Raw genomic sequence first — 23,071 nt, 5'->3', positions numbered from 1 at the left:
CTCAGGTTTGTTTGTCTGTTTTAATTGCTTCTAAGAGAAAAGTGAGTAATAATAGGTATCATTTATGAAGACCTGCTATGTGCCAAGTATTCTGCACATATATTCATTATACCATGTAAACCATCCAGGAACCTTGCAAGGTAGGTATTATCCCATTTTAAAGATGAGAAAACCTAGACTTAGAGAGTATAGTCAGTTGCCTGAGGTCAGGTAGCAACTGGCAAAGGAGGAATCAAGCCCAGATCTGTCAAATTCCAAACACCGTTTTCTTCCCAGTATGCCATCCCTCCCATCCTTAGTTCCTTTAGGTTGCAGCCTGTATTTATTGAGCACTTTTCTATGTGCAAGACTCTATGGCGTGCTTTACCTGCTTCATTTCCAACCCTGAGCTTAAAGTTTTTTCTAGTCTTGGGAATGGGAAAAGAGGAGCACAGAGGTCAGTTCACCTGCCAAAGCTTGCCCACCTCGAGTACACATGCCTTCCTCACTCAACACTCGGCTTCACCCAGATAAGCTGTTCCCCACCCATCTCGCAGACTGAGTGGCTGATTTTTTAACATTTCTGGGGAAAATATCCCCATTCCACACATTCTAGTGGGTCAGACATTGTCCTATAATTGTAATATCCCTGCACGGTATAAGTCCAGCATGGAAACTGCTTGGAAAGGATAATGTAGAAATAAAAATAGGTTAATGAAGGTTTCTGCATGGGGGAATGACATGGTGACCAGTGCTTCTAACCAAGTCTTATGAGGAAACATGTAATCCTTCTGCCAGATATTTGATTTAAACTGTGTCCTGTGCCAGCCTTACATCCAATCCCAAACTTCAGGCCTGACTCTCTGGATTTTTCACATATTAAGTCCATTATCAAGCCTTCCACTCAGCATCTCCCTTGAATGTAAGAGACGTGCAAATAAGTCTTTTTTTTTTTTAATGGAAACGGGATCTTGCTATGTTGCCCAGGCTTATCTCAAACTCCTGGGCTCAAGCGATCCTCCCGCCTAGGCTCCCAAAGTGCTAGGATTACAGGCATGAGCCACCACACCGGCTGATAAGTCTTAAGAGATGTTTTGTAGAGAGGAATTGGTTCCTATACTGAGAAGTAAATAGTCACCCCCTTCTACTAATGAATAATAACTTTTTTTTTTTTTTTTTTTTTGAGACAGAGTCTCATTCTGTCACCCAGGCTGGAGTGCAGCGGTACAATCTCGGCTCACTGCAACCTCTGCCTCCTGGGTTCAAGCAATTCTCCTGCCTCAGCGTCCTGAGTAGCTGGGATTACAGGCAGGCACCACCACGCCCAGCTAATTTTTGTATTTTTATTAGAAACGGGGTTTCACCATGTTGGCCAGAGTGGTCTCAAACTCCTGACCTCGTGATCCACCCATCTCGGCTTCCCAAAGTGTTGGGATTACAGGCGTGAGCCACCGTGCCTGGCCTTATTTTTGATTTGTACATGACACTTTCCAAAGCATTCTCCATTCTAGAGGATTGTACCATGCTGGGGGCATTATAGGAAAGTGTCTGCCACACTGGAATGAGTGGTGTGAGCTTTTTTCCCTAGAAATGTTCAAGGGTAATGCTGCTCATAGAAAGACGTTCACAGTCCTTCACTATGTGTTCAGAGCACTCCACAGTTTGCAATCTTTATCCAGAGCCTCTCTGCTCCAGCTTCTGTCCTCCAGCCTGTATTCCGTCTACCCAGATCCCCCGCATTCCCTTGCTGGGCCTCTATGGTGACTGCTTAATACTTTTCCCTCTGCCTGGATTCTCTTGCTTCTCTCCCTCCCTTCCCAGTCATAGTCCTCCCACTGCCACTGCCTGTCCAAATCCTAGTTGTTTTTCAAGGCCCCGCTCAAAGCAATCTCATCTAATAAGCCTCCTAGAAGCCCTTCGATGGAGTATCTTTGCACCCATACTGCATGGTGGTTGACACCTCTGTTATAACCTTCGTCCTCGTCTCCTTTCCTGAGAACAGTGAGTTGAGGGCATGCTGACACTGTGGGGAGGAGTTGGCCTTACTCAGCTGGGTTTCCCTAGAGCCGGCCATGGTATGTGCTCAGGGAATGTTTGTCAGTTTGGATACATGTTGTTTTCTCTAGAATGTAAAGGTCATAACTAGATCCTTTAGGGAAAAAAGTTAGATTCATTTGAGGAACTTTTTTTTTTCTTCCTAAAGCCACATTAGTCATACTTCGCATTGGGGTAGTCACAATATTCCCAAATTTGTATCTAACTGCTTTGTTCTAATTTTTCAAGACAGGAATTTAAACTGACCCTTTACTTTAACCACAGACACCTCATTTGTCCTTTTTCTTCTAATCGTTTACATTTGGTACATTGTCTATGAATTCTTTGAAATTAAAAGCTTATGACTTTTTAAAGACTTTGCCCAATTTTTAAATGCTAAGGATTTTGCATTTGAATATATTGTAATTTATTTAAAGATTCTTTTAATCAAACTCTTCCTTAATTTAACCGGATTTCTTTTTTAATCCTCCCAGGCCAGGAGTTTATTTATTGTGACTCAATTCTTTTAAAAATAGAAGTTAAAACAGTACTAAATGCTATTTATGGTGTTCTCTCTTGCTCAATTTCTTTCTGCATCTCATAAAAGCATGTTTCTTTGTACATGTCTAGTGCAGTCCCCATTTCCTCACTAATCAATGCCAGTTAGTCACTAAATATGCATCCACTACCTACCGTGTGTCTAACCCAGTGGCAAACATGTAGGGATCTAACATAAAGATAAGTACACTGAAATTGTCAGCAATCCCCCTGAGAAGTGGATTATATGGACATGGAGGCTGGAGAAATCACTGAGCAATGGAGCATGCAAGGAAGGCTTCCTGGAAGAAGGCGGGGCTTGGACTGCATCACAGAGTTGGAAGCAATAGCAGGTTGAAGGGAATGAACACAGAGCCAGGCCCGAGGAAATGAGAATGTCAGAGCAGCAAAGGGGCCAGGATCCAAGTAGGTGGTATATCCAGAGGGCACAGAACCCAGATGGCATAGCAGGCAGGAGGTGCAGAGTTCACACCCGGCCCCTCTCCAGGAAATGTGGACCCTCAGTTCCAGCAGGCAGCCTGGAACAGAGAATCTGCTCACTCAGTGTGTGATGGATGAGGGAGTGGATGAAGCAGAGGGACAGAGAAGGACTTGGGACAGGAGGGGTTCCTACTTTGGGGACCCCTTCATCCCAGCCTCAGCCACTGGTATGCTTTTGTCCTCATGAGGACTCACCCTGAGTGAGCCCTGCTTGGGAGCACAGGTTGGAAGCATGCAGAGTTCTAGAAAAGAGGTATTTCTGATCATCTGAACTTTGATGAGAGTAAAACCAGATAAACCCAGAAAAGCAAGGGGCGCCCTCCAGACAGGGAGAAGGACTTGGCCTGTGAGCTTCCTGACACCAGCGTCTGCTTCCTTCATCTTTGTGTCACCTATTTCTCTTCACAGATACAAAGGGCAGAGGAGTAGTGGGAAACATTGGTAATATAGGACAGGTTGTGGCTTTTCTTTTTTTTTTTTTTTTTTTTGAGACAGTCTTGCTCTGTCACCCAGGCTGGAGTGCAATGCTGTGATCTCACCTCATTGCAACCTCCCCCTCCCCGGTTCAAGCAATTCTCGTGCCTCAGCCTCCCGAGTAGCTAGGATTTCAGGCACCCACCACCAAGCCAGGCTAATTTTTGTATTTTTAGTACAGACGGGGTTTTACCATGTTCGTCAGTCTGGTCTCAAACTCCTGACCTCAGGTGATCCACCCACCTCAGCCTCCCAAAATGCTGGGATAGATTATGGCTTTTCTACATCGAATATGAGATACCAAAGGAGCAAAATAAAAAGTCGAGAATTATGTTTACAAATATCAAATGGTTTATTGAGTCTTTTCCTTTCTATGAGATATTCCTGTCTCCAATTCTGATTCAACTTGTAACCATCTAGAACCAACTCAAAGTCCATCTCTTCTGCAGAGCGGTAACCTCAGGCGGCTGCCCTTCTCCCTGCGTGACACCGCGTATGTGCCTCTGCCATTGTCTTAGCATGCTCAACTGAAGTTGCTTCTTGACCTTGTCAGGTCTCCTTTTCCAGACCATGAGCTCAAGGGCATGGACACCCTCATTCTTCCTGGCACTCTACCCACTGTGGGTTGTTGTTGTTGTTTTTTTTTTCTGAAGACTATTCAGTTTTCCTGACCCTCTTAGTTTTTTTAACAAATGCCCCCATTTTTAAAGTAATATTTATCTGTTTATATACACGCGCGCACACACACACACACGATTATGTAAAACATATCCACACACTTTAAAGATTCATAAACACTACTCAACTTAAGAAATAGAATAGTGCCAGTATCATAGACGTCCTGTGGGTGTCTCTCCCAGAAGGAACCACTACCCTGAATTTTATGTTAACTGCCCCCTTGATTTTCTCAATAGCTTTACCACCTAGTATATATCCATGAAAATATATCATTTATTTTTTCTATTTTTGAACTTAATATAAATGGAATCATACTGATTTCTGCGTCTGTGAATATTAATGTCTTACTTTTTTAAACTTTTTAAAATTATAAATATTTAAGGCATACACATGTGTATAAAGACTATGAAAACAAATACCCATGCACCCACCTTAATCAAATCTTCATAATTTGCTGTAATTGCTTCTGAGTTTTTTTAAAAAGAAATAGCACATTGTCAGGCCGGGCACAGAGGCTCATGCCTGTAATCCCAACACTTTTGGGAGGCCAAGGCGGGCAGATCACCTGAGGTCAGAAGTTCAAGACCAGCCTGGCCAGCATGGTGAAACCCCGTCTCTACAAAAAAATACAAAAATTAGCTGGGCATGGTGGCACACACCTGTAGTCCCAGCTACTTGGGAGTTTGAGGCAGGACAATGGCTTGAAGCTGGAAGGCGGAGGTTGCAGTGAGCCGAGATCACGCTACCACACTCCACCCCGTGTGACAGAGAGACTCTGTCTCAAAAAAGAAAAAAAGAAAGGAAAGGAAAGGAGAAAGGAATAGCAGAAAGGAAAGGAGAGGAAAGGAAAATAGCACACTGTCAATTCAGTTGAAGCCCCCTGAGTGCCCCTCCAAAATGCACCCCCATCCTTCACTCATTCCCTTTTCCCCACCCACAGAGGTAACCACTACCCTTAATTTGGTGTATATCTTTCCTATGCATGTTTTTATACTTTAATTACATAGACATTCCTAAATAGTATGTAATGTGTGCACGTTTTTGATCCTTGTAAGTATATACTGAACAGTGTTCATCTGCAGCTTGCTTTTTTCACTGAACATTTGGTCCTTGAGATTCATCTAGGTTGACACATGTAGCCCTAGCTCATTCATTTAAACTGCTGTAAGGTATTCCTGTGAAAGAATAGGCACAATGTATTTATCCGGTCTCCTGTTGATGGACATTTAAGATGTTTCCAGTTTTTGTTATCACAAGTGGGGCTACTTTAGGCCTTCTCCTGCGATCTTTTTACACACATGTGGTAGTTTCTTAGGAGTGGAATTGCTGTGTCGTGGAGTACATACACCTTTACTTTTACTGTACAAGGTTTTAGCAATTTATATCATCATCATCATCATCATCAGGGAATGGGAATTCCCAATGTTCCACAGCCTGACAACACTTGGGTATTTTCCAGTTTTAAAATGTTTGTCAATCAAATGGGCATGAAGTGGAAGTTCATTGAGGTTTTAATTTGCATGTGCTTTATATGAGCCTTTACTGAGTGTTTCTCATGTGTCATGCGCTGTACTAATTGCTGGAAATACTAAAATAACTAATTCACAGCCCCTGCGCTTAAGGACTTCATGGTTCTCTGCAGTGATTCCTACCTGGGGAGGCGAATTAAAATCACTTGAGGTGCATTTTCAGAAATGAGGTTTAGGGAATGCAGGCTCTTAGGTAAGAGGCATTTGTGAAATAGTAAAAGCTAAATCTTCCTTAACACTTGGGCCGTCGTGTATAACTTGTTGATGTGTTCTCTGTCATCCAAAAAAGGCTAATTTATTTTCAGTATATCATATTTACTGAGACATGAAGTTTAGAAAGATTTTCATCAAAATAGTTAAAATTTAAGAACCTGAAACGTATGCTACAGTTATCACAAATTTCACATATACAGAACAGTGTATAAAGTTAGACGGAAGAAAAAAACCACTTAAAGAAGGGTGGTAGGGAAAAGCAATGAACACATACTGAGTACCTGTTTGGTTTTTATTTAGTTCTTTCAACAAACACTATGAGATAGAAATTATTATCCTCATTTTACAGATGAGAAAATCAGGATTCAAAGAGGTGAAATATTTTGCCTATGATATCATCACTAATTAATGGTGTAGCCAATATTTGAACTCACTTTATCTGACCTCAAGGGCATACCATGCTGTCTCTTTCCATAATAGGATTTTTTAGCATATGTGGAAAAATCTAAGAAACTTCAAGCTTCAGTTTAATAATATTGAAACTTCAAAGATAAGCCGGGCGTAGTGGTTCACATCTATAATCCCAGCACTTTGGGAGGCTGAGGTGGATGGATCACCTGAGGTCAGGAGTTCGAGACCAGCCTGGGCAACATGGTGAAACCCAGTCTCTACTTAAAATACAAAAAATTAGCCAGGCGTGGTGGTGGATGCCTGTAATCCTAGCTACTCGGGAGGCTGAGGCAGGAGAATCACTTGAATCTGGGAGGTGGAGGTTGCAGTGAGCCGAGATCGCACCACTGCACTCCAGCCTGGGCAACAAGAGTGAAACTCCGTCTCCAAAAAAAAAAAATAAAGATAATTTGTTTACATGATCATATCATAACCAGCTTAAACCAGTGAAAAGTAGAACACATGTAGCAAAATCTGGTTAATATTTAGTCTTTCTTGTCACTTAAAAGAAAGGTAGTGATAATAAATGGAGATACCTTAAATAGATACTTCTGAATTGGAAAATGTTACTTTTATATTTCTTGTAAGTGAGTATTTTGGATATGTAGTGTTAATTTTCCAGTGGTTGGAATCCACATGTCTCAAAGGTTTAGTGTGTAGGTAGTAAGATCGTGGTTGGTCGGTAAATATATGGCAGTCTTCCCACATTGTGGGGATAGCCTGGGAATGAAAAGTATACAGATTGCTCTCAGGAAGAATCAGCCTCAAATGGAATCCTCACTGGAGAGTGACTTTACAGCAATTCAACAAGGGGTTAAAACGTTTCCTAACGAGGCTTGGAGGAACTGGAGCATCCTGAGAGGACTGGAAATGGGAATATAACCATAACCACCACAAAGCGCATCTATGAGTATCTTCCCTGCCGACCCAAGATATGGGGGAAAGCGCAGAAATATATAGTTTGGAAGGTTTGAAGAAATGAAATAATGGCCAACTTGTGAATAATGGTGAAAATATTTGATGATGTGACTCCCAGGGAAGCAATTATGGTTAACCCCTCATTTGTTTGGCATTTTCAAGGATCGAACTGTCCCGCAAAACTGAACTTTCCAGACAACTAAAATTTTCCTGTTTATATGCCTTGAATGCTTTCTTAACCGTGCTTGGTGGAAATATTTCTGAAATAGATTATACAATTATATGTAAATAGATTATACAGTTATCTTGCCTTCTTGAACAGAAGCTTCAGAAAATAACGTTTCCTTAGATGCCTTTGACTGCACTTATCAGAAGACCCTATTATAAGAGGTTTAATAGTAAAGATTGTCTCACATAACAAGAAATCCAGAGCTGGGTAATTCAGGGATGATGAATCCAGCCACACAATGATGACAGGCTGACTTTCCCTCATGGTCACAAGATGGGGCCTCAACTCCAAGCCTCAAGACCTCACATGATCAGCTCTAAGGCAAGAATGAGATGGGGGCTTCTCCTTACACGTGTGTTTAATCAGAGAGGAAAATATTTCTCAAAAGACCCATAGCCCACTTCCCTTCAGGGGCTATTGGCAGGACTGAGTCACATTTCCATGTCTTGGTTTATTGAAGGCTGAGTGATATCCAGCACTGTCAGACTCTGGGGTGAGAGGAAGGTTCTGCCCATAAGAAAGAAGGATGGAGAATGGCTGTTAGGTACGCAACCACAGCTGTCCGCCACCACTGCCAAGATTGGGAGTGAATATCACTTACTATATGGTGATAGCTTAAGTGACAGCTGGGATGTATGGAGCTTTTTGTTCCTACACTGAATGGCCAGACTGGGATTCTTTCAGCTCTCCTAACCCTGCTTGTATTTATTCTATTCTTCCTCTGTGCTAGACTGCGAATTGTGACTACTTGCCGTTAATCTTCCTTGTCCTCATTTTGCCATAATTAGATACTTTTTTTTCCTGGAGAAATCATATAATCAAACTTGTTGAACTATGCCTGAAATGTTGAGTGTCTGATAGGCTATCCTGGGAATCAGATGCATGGTATGGCATTTCTTTTGGCTATTCATTTTTCCATTGTTGAGGTGTTTGGAGAAGTGAGAAATTTCTAGAAAGTCTTATGAATTGAGATACCACCTTACTAGAGTTGTCTTCTAGTGAAAAGATGAGCATTTAGGGGCAGATAAGCATGTTTGCTTGGGAAGGTAGAAATGCAGCCACTACTTGAACCTCACCAGAGTTCACAGAGAGGCAGCATAGTTTATCAGTGCATTCGGCTTTCCCCCAAAGCTGCATGGTTGGCTGTTGTCTGGAGAGCACCACAAGCTCTGGGACTGCAACCCACGGAACGCATCACTGCAATGACTGTCCAGAGTGAGGCAACCGGTGCAGAGCTTAATTCTTCCTCCCTTCCCCCAGGGCTTCAGAGCCTTGTGAATGCATCCTGTGAACTGCCTGGTTTGTGCAGAATTAAGAAGCATTTGGTGTGACTTGTTTCAGCAAGTTCTTGAAGAATACTTCAGAAATAGTTATTGAGACCGAGTGTAGTGGCTCATGCCTGTAATACCAACACTTTGGTAGGCCAAAGAGGGAGGATCACCTGAGGCCAGCAGTTTGAGACCAGCCTGGACAACATGGCAAGACCCTCATCTCTAAAAATAAAAAATTAAAAATTTAAAAAAAGAGAAGAAAGAAATGGTTACTGAAATTCTACTAAACAAGTGCAGACCATCCCCTCTGTGGATGAAGAGCCAACCAAGATTTAGTCTGTGTATATGGGAAGAAGGAAATAGGAAGCAGTTGTCAAAATAATACTGACACTAAGTAACTGAATCAAATGGGATGATTCTGCTCTAAGAATCAAACCTGACCCAGTAGGTTCTAAGAAAGCAAATGGCTGGCCAGGCATGGTGGCTTATGCCTGTAATCCCAGCACTTTGGGAGGCTGAGGCGGGCAAGTCACAAGGTCAGGAGTTCAAGACCAGCCTGACCAACATGGTGAAACCCCATCTCTACTAAAAATACAAAAAATTAGCTGGGCATGACGGCAGGCGTCTGTAATCCTAGCTACTTGGGAGGCTGAGGCAAGAGAACCACTTGAACCTGGGAGGTGGAGGTTGCAGTGAGCCGAGATCGCACCACCGCCCTCCAGCCTGGGCGACACAGTGAGACTCCATCTCAAAAAAAAAAAAAAAAGAAAGAAAGAAAGCAAATGGTTAAAGTGTTCAATTTTGATATAGCTGAAACTATGAGCCCCAAATCCTTGGAATCTGGGCGGTTCCTTCAGAGCAAGTTAGCTGTTGGAAGTCCTAAAGTAATTATTTTACTATGCATCAGAAAATCATGAGTTAACCTATAGGCAAAAGTTAAGTGACAGAAACATTTGGGGATAAGGGAAGCAAGTTTTAATTTTTTTAATCTTGACTAAGTTGTACCATTCAAATCATTCTTGTCAGAAAAATGTGAAGTATTTCTCATAAATATTTTAGTTATTAACTCATTCTTATGCATAGAACATTTTAAAATAAGCCATCGTTTTATTGACCATTGACTGATATAGACAGGATACAGCTTAGTTAAGTTGAGCAAGATACTGTATTTTTAAAATTTTATTTTCTCATATGTGAATTACCAGTTTTATCTCTGAAGTACTCTGACTGTTCCTGCTCCCCTAATAATACATTTACTGTGTGCACTGAGAAAGTATTCAAATTTTAATATTGGCTTCAATTACACTTTGTTAGACAAATCTCCATGGAGAAATAATCATGTAATCAATGCTTTTTGGGGACTGTGGTGGATATCAACATTACCTTGCTGCTGTTTTTTAAAAATCAGAACAACTCACTTGCCCAGGTAGATACATTTCCTTCATATTTTGAATTATTTCTGATGCTAACTGGGCATTTAGGGAGTCAAAGAAGATGGTTCCAAAATAGGTGGGAAAAAATCATTTTTTAGCGTATTAAAATATTAATACCAGCAACTCATTTTCTACAAAACAAAATAATAAGAATGAAAATAGAAGGCATTCCAAAACCCGAAAAAGCCAGTAGCTTGAAAATCACATAGCCTGTGGTATTATCTGCATTGCTTTGGATACTGAGTGATGACTGTATTTGCTTTAAATTTATAAATTATTGCAATTGAGTTCTACTGTTTAAAATTGTTGCTTTCTTGTAGGGAAGCTCTCATGGTACTTTTCTGCTGGTAATGATTGCTTTGGAGGTTACTCTCAACCTTGTTTTATATAGTATAAAACAACTGAAGTCAAAGTATATGTAAATAGGCTTTTTTTTTTGAGACGGAGTTTTTCTCTTGTTGCTCAGGCCGGAGTCCAGTGGCGCTATCTCGGCTCACTGCAACATCTCTCTCCAGAGTTCAAGAGATTCTCCTGTCTCAGCCTTCTGAGTAGCTGGGATTACAGGTACGCACCACTATGCCCAGCTAATTTTTTGTATTTTTAGTAGAGACGGGGTTTCACCATGTTGGCCGGGCTGGTCTCGAACTCCTCACCTCAGGTGATCTGCCTGCCTCAGCCTCCCAAAATACTGGGATTACAGGAGTGAGCCACCGCGCCCAGCCACGAATAGGCCTTTTTAAAAAATTAATCAGAAGAGGCGCGGTGGTTCACGCCTGTAATCCCAGCACTTTGGGAGGCCAAGGTGGGTGGATCATCTGAGGTCAGGAGTTCGAGACCAGCCTGACCAACATGGTGAAATTTGATCTCTACTAAAAATATAAAAAATTAGCCGAACGTGGTGGCAGGCGCCTGTAATCCCGGCTACTTGGGAGACTGAGGCACGAGAATTGCCTGAACCCAGGAGGCAGAGGTTGCAGTGAGCTGAGATCGTGCCATTGCACTCCATCCAGCCTGGGCGACAGAGCGAGACCCTGTCTCAAAAATAAATAAATAAATAAATATTAATCAGAAGAAATGGAAGTAGTAATGAGAAAAGATACAAAGTTAATTTTAGAAAGCAATATTTGTGCAGAGTGACTGAAAACGTTACAGATCATGCTTTGCAATATGCAGGGACTCAAAAGCGATTTCTGAATTGAATTATTGATTTTAATCAGTCTTTCGTATTGTTCCTCTATACTATGAACTCTCTGCTTTGGCACCAACAGACATGTATTCAGACTGCCCTATTGTGGTACTTGAAAAATGTGACTAAAGAGTGGACATTCAAAATCGTGCCCTTTTCTCTGACTGTCGTGTGATTCATCTGTAGAAACCCCCTGCAGCACTGAGTCAGTCATCATCAGAGTCAAGTGCACTCCGAGTCTAAGAGGCCCTCCCAACTGGATGGTTTTTTGATTCTCGGGAGTTTTTTGGCTTCTCCTTAAAAGTCTGCTGCGGACCTAAGTTTTCCTTCAAGAAATCATATTGAGTGCTGAGAGTACCTAGTCCAAGTTGAATGTCACCCCAGACTAGAATAGTGATAGATGTATAATTATCTAGCATGTATTTTTATTTATTTATTTATTTATTTATTTATTTTTAAGACGGAGTCTCACTCTGTTGCCCAGGCTGGAGTGCAGTGGCGCGATCACAGCTCACTGCAGCATCCGCCTCCCGGATTTAAGCGATTCTTCTGCCTCAGACTCCCGGGTAGCTGGGATTATAGGTGCTTGCCACCACGCCTTGCTAATTTGTGTATTTTTAGTAGAGATGAGGCTTCACCATGTTGGCCAGGCTGGTCTTGAACTCCTGACCTCAGGTAATCCACCCACCTCCGCCTCCCAGAGTGCTGGGATTACAGGTGTGAGCCACTGTGCCTGGCCTAATTATCTGGTATGTATTTTTAAATATATCTTCCTCATGTAGCTAAAAAGACGAACCTTATACATACTTCACAATGACAACTTTAGCTTCCTAAATTGTGACATAGTGAATGAGTCGTAAGCAGGTTATGCCAGTGTCCTCTGGAGTAGGAGAAGGCAATGTGGGGCATAGTAGCAGCCGAATGTTTGAATCATGGGACTAGATTTGAGTCTTGCCCCTGCCTGACTGTGACATGAGCAAGTTAATATACCTCTTAGAGTCTCTGGTTTGCTCACCTGTTAAATGCAAATGTTGAAGATAATGTCTCTGTCATGGAGTTCTAAGTAACAAATCAGATAACGTGTATAAAGATACCCTGTAAATCTAGAAAATTCTATACTTGTTTTTCTTATTATTTTTATGCTGTTCCTATTCTTTGTCCTAGAAGTGAATAACATTCATACACATATACGTTATATACCTTTAAGAATGTGTTATTGAAACAGTCTGTGTTTTTAATGATGATTTGCCTCAACTAATAACAAGTCAGTTTACTTTTAAAAATTGAGTTAAAGAACCCCAAAATGAAAGATAAAGCATATAACACATGTTAACAGCAAGGATTGGAATTAGCCTGTACTATCACAGCAGACATATTTAGTGCTCAGAGTAGTCCCTTATGCGTTCCATTAAGGAACTCCCACTGATTTAGGAGATATAAATATATGTGGTAATGCATATGGAAAAAACTGAAACTGCTGAGTATCAAAATTCACTGCTTGATTGGAAGTAGAGTGATAACTTCATTTTTCCTGGTAGTCTGGTTGCCATATCCTATAAAGTAGAAAGATTATCACCTGCACTCTTTACCGCTTCTCCAAATGCATTCTTGAAAAACAGCCTCTGTCCCACTTCCTCCATCAAATTATAGATGTGGAAGACATTGCCCAACCCTTGAAGAGTTTATGTTATAATAGACACTTAAAACAGATAGAAAGAGAACTCTGCTATGGAATATTGATCCCGGGAAGTGCTAGAGAGGAATGTCAGATGGTTGCAGGCACCCAAGCATCCTTCCCTAAGCTTCTGTGACCATTTCAAAGCATTCTTACAGCACCTACACATCATGCCTTCTATTGGTGACATTTTCACCCACGTGTGATTTGCCTCTCTAGATTATAAACTCCTCGAAGATGGAGAAGTCACTTTGTATTTCTTGGTGCCTCTCTATACACCACACCTTTCATCCAAACTGCAAGCAGTATTTGTGGTTCAAATAGAGTTTCGTACCTAACATTCGGATTTAGTCAAAAAAAAAAATTTTAAGATGTGTTTATGCTCTAACTTTCTTTTTCTTTCTTCTGTCTTCGCAGTTGACCTGCCTCTGTTTTTTCCTCGAGACCAGCCAACTCTCACATTTCAGTCCGTTTATCACTTTACCAACAGTGGACAGCTTTACTCCCAGGCCCAAAAAAATTATCCGTACAGCCCCAGATGGGATGGAAATGAAATGGCCAAAAGAGCAAAGTAAGTGAATCTGTCGTTATTTCCAACCGGTAAGAGCATTTTGTTTATCTAGTCCAGGGGTTGGCAAGCTACTGCTTGCAGGTTAGTTCCTGCCCTGTGCATGTTTTTGTAAATAAAGTTTTATAGAAACACAGCAACACCCATTTCTTTACTTATTATCTGTGGCCGCTTTAATGCTACAGTGGCAGAGTGAGTAGTTGCAACAGAGACTGGATGGCCTAGAAAACCAAAAATATTTACTGTTTGGCCCTTTGTAGCTTCATCAGGAAGAAGCTGATCTACATCTGAAAGTGTTTCCTTTTTCTACTGTTTCTGTTGGTCTCTAAAATTAGCCATGACAGCTTTTGTTTTTTTTCATGGAATGTAGAATTTATCAGAAAACTACCTCTCTATTTAGAGTAGAGGATAAATACTAAATAGGAATTCGAGTTGTGGGTAAATGGCATAAATGATGAAAATGTTGGCAGCTACTTTTTATAGTTTTTTAAAAAATGGAAAATTTTAGGTGGCAGTAAACAAACAATTTTTGCTTAGTAGTCAACACCTGGAGCCGGTAGCTACTCTTTCATATGGAAATGAATCTCTGAATTCTATACCTCATTGCGTCTCTGCAGTGTATACCATAGCTGTTGCCCAAAGTAGGACCTGTGTATTTCTTGGTCAAATAAACAGCTACACAAATAGCTTAGGGCTATTAGAATAGATATGGAAGTAGGATTTCATAGAGGTCGAAGTTAGCTAAAGTTTGGAGTTTAGAGGTACAACTATTGCTCATGAACCTCTCAGTGTGGAAGGCCTCACTTCAGTCATACAGAATAGGTAAATATAGAAATATGCTGAGTGTTTTTTATATTTAAGACTTTGGTGTCTGGAACATCAGTCTTCATAAACCATGACCTCCTAGATTGAAGAAGCAGTGGATCAAAATCATAGTTTCCAAAAATAAATCAAAGACTGGCATGTGGTTATAACTTTATCGCTTGGAACAGTCATATGCTTCACACCTGTGATCCCAGCTGAAGGATGATCAGATCCAAAGTATCACACAAATATAGACTATCTATTAGGCCTCCTCTTCATTTGCTCATCCAGTATTTATTAAGCATCTACCATGTTCCAAGCATTGTGCTCAATGCTAGGAATATAATGATAAACGAATTAGAAATTGTCCCTGTCTTCATGGAATTTATAGCCCAGCAAAGAAGATAAAGCCTTTATCATATGAAACTTCTGACAATTTCAAAGTACCTACTAACAAAACCTGGACCTCCAGATCTGGAATGTTCTTGATTAGCCATGACTAATCAAGAACTTAGTAGGACTTCCTGTTCTTGCCTCCCCCTCCCAGAGAGACCCCATTCCCTTCCATGGGGCCTCCTGACCTCACCTATATTTTTCTGTAGTACAAGACTTTCACTTATAGCAGGCTTGAGAACTTTTTATTTTATTTTATTTTATTTTGCAACAGAATCTTGCTCTGTTGCCTAGGCTGGAGTACAGTGGTGCAATCTCGGCTCACTGCAACCTCCACCTCCCAGGATCAAGCAATTCTCCTGCCTCAGCCTTCTGAGTAGCTGGGACTATTGGCATGTGCCACCACGCCAGACTAGTTTGTGTATTTTGAGTAGAGGTGGGGTTTTGCTATGTTGGCCAGGCTGGTCTCGAACTCCTGACCTCAGGTGATCCACCCACCTCAGCCTCCCAAAGTGCTAGGATTACAGGTGTGAGCCACTGCGCCCAGCCTGAGATTCTTAAATAATGTCAGGGTGTCTTCTTCTAGAAACCAGACTGCCTCAGATTTATATGCAGAATCCAGAGTTGTTATCTGAAACTTTAATGTGCCTTCTTCTTTCCCTTTATTTTCTCTTTTTATCCGTGACACCCAAGTCTGAAATCCCATTCAGGACAAAAACAAGCATATGCAAATATAACAAGTAACAATGATTAAGACTTACACATCTTGAAATACAATGGAAAAAAGGAATTATGAAGTATGTTTTATGCTTGAAGTATTGATATCGTTTAATTTTCTGGGCTTTCCTTGTGTATACATAGGATCTGCCCTAAGAAGATGGGCATTATTTGTGGTACGTGCTGAACCAGATGTGTCTTTGTGGTTTCCATGGAAAAGCTATCTTGGTGTGTGTGTGTGTGTGTGTGTTTCCTAAGTAGACATTTTAGCAAGTATGAATTGAGTCTTTAAGAAGTTGCAGACCACAAGCCCGTGATTTCAGTATAGGAATATCATAAGTGAAGCCTGTTTATCTTAACAGATTGGTTCATAGTTTCAAGAGACATTTGCTTTATGTTAACACCAGTCTAAAGAAAACATCTGAAGTAATGTTTAAAAAATCTGCTTTCTACTGTAGCGAAGATGGATCCATTTTAAATGTAATAAAAGAGAAAGCCAGCAGCTCGTGCTAGCAAGAAGAAATAGTTTAAAGTTTCCATTCTTCAGCTGAACTGAGTAACTACCCTGTGCTGTGTCAGAAAGCCAGATAAACACCGTGAAAGAACTGTCCTGCAGTATAGTCTTGAGATTGGTGGAGAAGGTTGAAGACAAAGGATGGAAAGAGAGGAGGGTCAACTGTAGCATTCCTTCCACACCCTGTTTCTTTGTCCTGTGAAAATACTGTACGTACACAGTGCGTAAAAGGCTATAATTCACTTGGGGAGCTCTGCCCATGACATAAACACTCTCATGGTTTATGAACAGCAGTGGAGCCTTTTGAGTGGAATCAGCTGTTTATTCCCTCCTGTAGAGCAAAATTCTAAACAATGTAACCTCAGAAAGGACACTTCCTGGCACTGACCAGGGCTTTTCCTACCACATGTGCTTCTTTCTTTCTCATGGCTGTCTAGCAGATTCTGTCCCTCGCAAGTGAAGCAGCATTTACAAGGTGAGCACAGGCTTTGGGGTCATGTGTGCCCCAGTTGCTATTGCAAAGTCTAATCCTGCAAGCTCTGTGGTCTTGGGCAGAGCTCTTAACCTCTCTGAACCTCATTCCTAAAACAGGACTGTACTCCTCCCTATTGGATGGACTTGCTATGAGAGGCCAGCAAGTTAACACTTGGAAGACCATGGGTTTTAGCTTCTGCTGTGTACCTCAGTGCCTTTGCTCATGCCTTTCCTCCCACCCTCTTTCTGCCCCCTCAAACAGACACATCCTTCAACCTTCTCCCATATGGGTTTTCCCATCCACTCTACTTTGCCAGCAGCTCTCTCCCCTCCCAGTCTCCTTTGACTCTAATCACATACTGCTTTGGAATCTCTTTGGTATTTTCTTTTAGTTCTTCACATCTTCATATATATTTTGTTTCCTTAACCAAACCATGAGTACTTTGAAGGAAATGGCTTTGCATATATATCTTTTTTTAAAATTACAGTATAATTTATATACAATGGAGTGGACAGGTTTTAAGTATATCTTTTGACAAGTTTTGACGAAGTTACCTTATAGCCTCTTTCCAAATAGTCTCTTTACTCTCAAGGCAACTATTGTTCTGTATCACCCTGTCTTAGTTTTTTCTTTTAGATACTTCTAAATGAAATAATACAGATCATACTCTTTTGTGTCTGACACAATGAAATTTATCTTCATTTCATTCAACATAATTGTTTAAGATTTAGCTGTTATGGTGGCCGGGAGCAGTAGCTCACGTCTGTTCTCCCAGCATTTTGGGGGACTGAAGCGGGCGGATCACCTGAGGTAGGAAGTTCGAGAACAGTCTGGCCAACATGGGAAAACCCCATCTCTACTAAAAATACAAAAATTAGCAGGGCATGCTGGCACAAGCCTATAATCCCAGCTACTCCGGAGGCTGAGGCAGGAGAATCTGTTGAACCCAGGAGGCGGAGGTTGCAGTGAGCCAAGATCACACCACTGCACTCCAGCCTGGGTGACAGAGCGAGACTCCATCTCAAAAAAAAAAAAAATGTATCTGTTATGGCATTTCTTTTTTACTGCTGAGTAATATTCTATTATATGAATATAATCCATTCACCCATGTGTAGATACTTGTGTTGTTTCCAGGTTGAGGATTTTATTAATAGAGCTGCTATGACCAAGCCTTTTTGTAGACATGTGTTTTCCTTTCTTCAGGTAAATACTTGGGAGTGGGAGTACATATGTGATTAACTTTGTGAGAAGGTGACAAGCTTTTTTAAAGTGGTATCGGTTTACCCTCCCATCAGCAATATGCCAGGGTTCCAGTTGCTTCACATTCTCACCAACACTTCCTATTGTCAGTCTTTTTAAATTGAACCATTCTAGAGAGGATAAAGTAAGATCTCATGTTTTTAATTTACATTTCCTGGTGATAAATGATGTTGAGCATCTTGGCATGTGCTTATTGGCTTATCTCTTTCATGAAATGTCTGTTCAAATCTTGCCTATTTTTAATTTGGTTGTTAGTCTTTTTATTAATGAGTTGTATATATGAGTTTCTTTATATATTTGTCAGATATATTTTTGTGAGTATCGTCTTTCAATCTGTGGCTTGCCATTTCATTTTCTTTTTCCTTTTTTTAATAGAGACAAGATTTCGCTATGTTGCCCAGGCTGGTCTTGAACCCTTGGGCTCAAGTGATCCTTGATCCTCCTGCCGCAGCCTCCCAAAGTCTTGGGATTACAGGTGTGAGCCACTATTCCTGCCCTTTTCATTTCTTAAGAGTGTCTTTTGATGAGCAGAAAATCTTCATTTTTAAAATGAAATCTGTTTTTTACGTTAATGCTCTTTGTATACTCAAAATTATTAGCCTACTAGAAGGTCATGAAGAAATTATCCTATGTTTTCTTCTAGAAGCTTTTGTTTTGATACATAGGCCTATGATCCATCTCAAATTAATTTTTGTATATGATATGAGGTAGATGCCAAGGTTAATTTTTTGTTCATATGTATCCAGATATTACAACACCATTTGTTGAAAATACTTTTCTTTCCCTGTTGAATTACCTTTACATCTTTGTCAAAAGTCAATTAACCACATGTGAGTGGATCTATTTCTGGATACTCTATTCTGTTCCATTGATAGGTTTGTATACCAATATTTCTTGAAATCAGGAAAGGTATACCAATATTTCTTGAAATCAGGAAAGGTATACCAATATTTCTTGAAATCAGGAAAGGTATACCAATATTTCTTGAAATCAGGAAAGGTATACCAATATTTCTTGAAATCAGGAAAGGTATACCAATATTTCTTGAAATCAGGAAAGGTATACCAATATTTCTTGAAATCAGGAAAGGTATACCAATATTTCTTGAAATCAGGAAAGGTATACCAATATTTCTTGAAATCAGGAAAGGTATCCAAGCTTGTTCTTTTTAAAGATTGTTTTGGCTATTCTAGGTCCTTTGCATTTTTATATATCTTTTAGAATCAGCTTGCCAATTCCCACCTCTCCGCACTCCAACGCCCCCCCCCCAAAAGCCTGCTGATCAACAAGGGAAGAATTGACATTTTTACAGTACTGAATCTTTTATAATACTGAATCAATGAACATGGTTTTATTTAGGTCTTTAGTTTCTCAGAAATTTTTAAAATATTTCAATGTAGAAATCTTGAAATATTTTTAAATGTTTTGCTTTTTCTTTTTTTTGAGACAGAGTCTTGCTCTGTTGCCCAGGCTAGAGTACCGTGGCGCAATCTTGGCTTACTGCAAACTCTGCCTCCCAGATTCAAAAGATTCTTGTGCCTCAGCCTCCTGAGTACCCAGGACTACAGACGTGTGCCACCACGCCCAGCTAATTTTTGTATTTTTATTTATTTTTTTGAGACAAAGTTTTGCTTTTATCACCCAGGCTGGAGTGCAATGGCATGATCTTGGCTCACCGCAACCTCCACCTCCCAGGTTCAAGTGATTGTCCTGTCTCAGCTTTCCTAGTAGCTGGGATTACAGGCGCCCGCCACTATGCCCGGCCAATTTTTGTGTTTTTAGTACAGACAGGGTTTTGGCATGTTGGCCAGTCTGGTTTCAAACTCCTGACTTCAGGTGATCCACCCGCCTCGGCCTCCCAAAGTGCTGGCATTACAGGCATGAGCCACTGCATTCCACCTGTTTTTGCTTTTATTGTAAATTATATAAAAATATAAATATAAAATATTTATAAATATATAAAAATGTAAACAAAATTTTTAAAATTTTATTTTCTAGTTTGTTGCTGGTATACAGGAATACAAATGATTTTTCTATACTGACATGGCATCCTGTGACATTGCTAAATTCACTTATTACTACTAAAATCTAATAGATTTTTTAAATAGATTTCTTATAATTTCTTTTTTCTTTTTTTTGGAGATGGAGTCTCACTCTGTCACCCAGGCTGGAATGCAGTGGCGTTATCTTGGCTCACTGCAACCTCACCTCCCAGGTTCTAGCAATTCTCCTGCTTCAGCCTCTCAAGTAGCTGGGACTACAGGCACACGCTGCCACGCCAGGCTAATTTTTTGTATTTTTTTTTTAGTAGAGACGGAGTTTTACCATGTTGCCCAGGCTGGTCTCGAACTCCTGAGCACAGGCAATCCACCTGCCTTGGCCTCCCAAAGTGCTAGGATTACAGGCATGACGGGATTTCACCATGTGGCCCAGGCTGGTCTTGAACTCCTGAGCTCAGGCAATCCACCTGCCTTGGCCTCCCAAAGCACTAGGATTACGGGCATGAGCCAGCACGCCCATCCTGCAATTTCTTACATAAACAGTCACGCCTTAAGCTAACAGCTTTACTTCTTTCCTTCCAATCTTTATGTTTTTCTGTTTCTTTTTCCACCTACTTGCACTGAATAGGACCTCCAGTACAATTTTTTACATAAGTGATAAGAGCAGAATCTAGCTGTATGTTTCTCCATTAAGGCTAATGTTGAGGTTTTACATAGATGTCTTTATCACGTTAAAGAAATTCTTGTATTACTACTTTGCTAAGAGGTTTTCTTTTTTTCTTTTTTTATCATGAATGGGTGTTGAATTCCATAGATTGCTTTTTCTGCATCTTTTGACATTGACATAATCGTGTGGTTTTTCTTTATTCTGTTAATGTGAATTACATTATTTAGTTTTTGCATGTTGAACCAACCTTGCATTCCAAAGATAAACCCTTCTCAGTCATGATTTTATCCTGTTTTATATTATTAAATTTGATTTGCTAAAATTTTAAGATTTTTACATCTACATTTATGAATGATATTGGTCTAAAATTTCTTTTCTTGTGTTTGTCCTTGTCAGGTCTTTGGTATCAGTACTATGCTGGCTTCATTAAATAAACTGGAAAGTATTCCTTCCTCCCTTGTTTTCTGAAAGAGTTTGTGCAGATTTAGTATTATTTCTTTCCAAATGTTTGGTAGGGTTTCCTTTGTGCAAAAAATATTTAGTGTCTTTAGTAAATGTAGGGATATTCAGATTGCTGTATTTCTTCTTGTGTTCATTTTAGCAAGCTAGGTTTTTTAATAAGAAATTGATCCATCATGTCTAAGTTGTCAAAGTGATTGGCAATACATTGTTTCTAATGTCTTCCTTTTCAAGTTTCTTAGAGTAGAAGCTTAGGTCACAATTTTAATCCTTTTTTCTTTTTTAATATAAAATTACTTTCTACAGATTGCTTAAGCTGCATTCCACAAAGTTTTGTATGTTATTTTTCATTATTATTTTATTAGAAATATTTTCTGATTTCCCTTGTGATTTCTTCTTGAACCATGGGTTATTTATAGTTGTGCTTCTTGAATTTCAAGTGTTTAGAAAGACTTTTCTAAATATCTTATTGATTTATATTAATTCGGTTTTGGTCAGAGATCATAACCTGTATGATTTCAAGCCTTTGGAATTTGTTGAGAATTGTTTCGTAGACCAGCATGTGATCTATCTTGATAAATATTCCATGTAAACCTGAAAAGAATGTGTGTCCTGCAGTTTTGGGGTATAGTGTTCTATATATACATTAACTAAGTTAAATTACTTGTTAGTGTTATTCAAATCTTTTAGCTCTTTACTGGTTTTTTATGTCTATTATATCAGTTATTGAAAGGAGCTATTAACATTTTCACCTGTGGGGTTTTGGATTCGTCTGTTTCTCCCCTTAGTTCTGCTAATTTTTACTTTTTATATCTTAAAGCTTTATTTTTAGATACATATTTAGAATTGTTAGGTCTTCTCAATAACTTGGTCCTTCTATCATTATGAGATGACTCTCTTTATTTCTGGCAATATTCTTTGACTTGAAATCTGCTCCATTTGATATTAAAATTGTTACACCAGCTTTCTTCTGTGTATTTTTTGCATGGTATATATTTTTTTCATCCTTTCTTTATCCTGTCTGTGTCTTTATATTTGAAAGAAACCTTTTGTAGACCTTGGGTTTTTTAATGTAGTCTTAACATGTCTGCCTTTTAATTGGAGTATTTCTTTTTTATTTTTTTATTTTTATTTTTTTTTTGAGACAGAGTCTCACTCTGTCGCCCAGATTGGAGTGCACTGGTGTGACCTCGGCTCATGGCAACCTCCACCTCCTGGGTTCAAGCAGTTCTCCTGCCTCAGCCTCCCGAGTTGCTGGGACTACAGGCTCGCGCCACTATTGCCTGGCTAATGTTTGTATTTTTAGTAGAGACGGGGTTTCACCGTGTTGGCCAGACTGGTCTTGAACTCCTGACCTCATGATCCACCTGCCTTGGCCCCCCAGAGTGCTGGGATTACAGGCATGAGCCACCACACCTGGCTTTTTTTTTTTTTTTTTTTTTTTGAGACAGAGTCTTATTCTGTCACCCAGGCTGGAGTGCAGTGGTGTGATCTCGGCTCACTGCAACCTCTGCCTCTCGGGTTCAAGTGATTCTCCTGCCTCAGCCTCCCAAATAGCTGGGACTATAGGCGCACACCACCACACCTGGCTATTTTTTATATTTTTAGTAGAGACGGGGTTTTGCCATATTGGCCAGGCTGGTCTCAAACTCCTGACCTCAAGTGATCCACCTGCCTTGGCCTCCCAAAGTGCTGGGCTTACAGGCATGAGCCACCACACCTGGCCTTAATTGGAGTATTTCATTTATTTATACATTTAATATAAATAATAAGCTTACTGGGTTTAAGCCCTACAGTCTTGCTATTCATATTTTTGGTTTGGGTTTTTTTTTTTTATTCCTTTGTCCTTTTCTTCCTGTATTCTTTCAGTTTATTAAAGTATTTTTTAGTTTACCATTTTCTCTTCTGTTGGTGTGTTAGCTATATTTCTTTGTATATTTTAGTCATTTATACATTAAAAATACACCGTTAACTTATCACAGCCTACCGTGAATTAATATTATAATGCTTCCTGTATAAACAGTGTAATTATCTGTGTACCTTCTATTTATCTTTGTGCTATCATATTCACACACTTTCAGTCTTCGTATTTTATGAATTCCACAAT

The 23,071-nt window shown here is 40.0% G+C and overlaps 1 protein-coding gene across 10 annotated transcripts in view; it reads left to right on the top strand.

Moving 5' to 3' along the window:
* BABAM2 (BRISC and BRCA1 A complex member 2) overlaps positions 1-23,071 on the top strand; it is a 453,662-nt gene that overhangs the window by 399,145 nt on the left and 31,446 nt on the right. For all 10 annotated transcript variants that reach the window (XM_057301324.1, XM_063594645.1, XM_003827124.5 and 7 more), the window contains one exon: positions 13,525-13,678. In XM_057301324.1, coding sequence (XP_057157307.1) covers positions 13,525-13,678 — 154 coding nt within the window. The remainder of the gene's footprint in view (positions 1-13,524; positions 13,679-23,071) is intronic.

The sequence above is a fragment of the Pan paniscus genome, chromosome 12 (genome assembly GCF_029289425.2).
Source record: "Pan paniscus chromosome 12, NHGRI_mPanPan1-v2.0_pri, whole genome shotgun sequence".
Taxonomy (NCBI): Eukaryota; Metazoa; Chordata; class Mammalia; order Primates; family Hominidae; genus Pan; species Pan paniscus.
The sequence above is the reverse complement of the archived record's forward strand: the minus strand, read 5'-3'. Positions and strand labels throughout refer to the sequence as shown.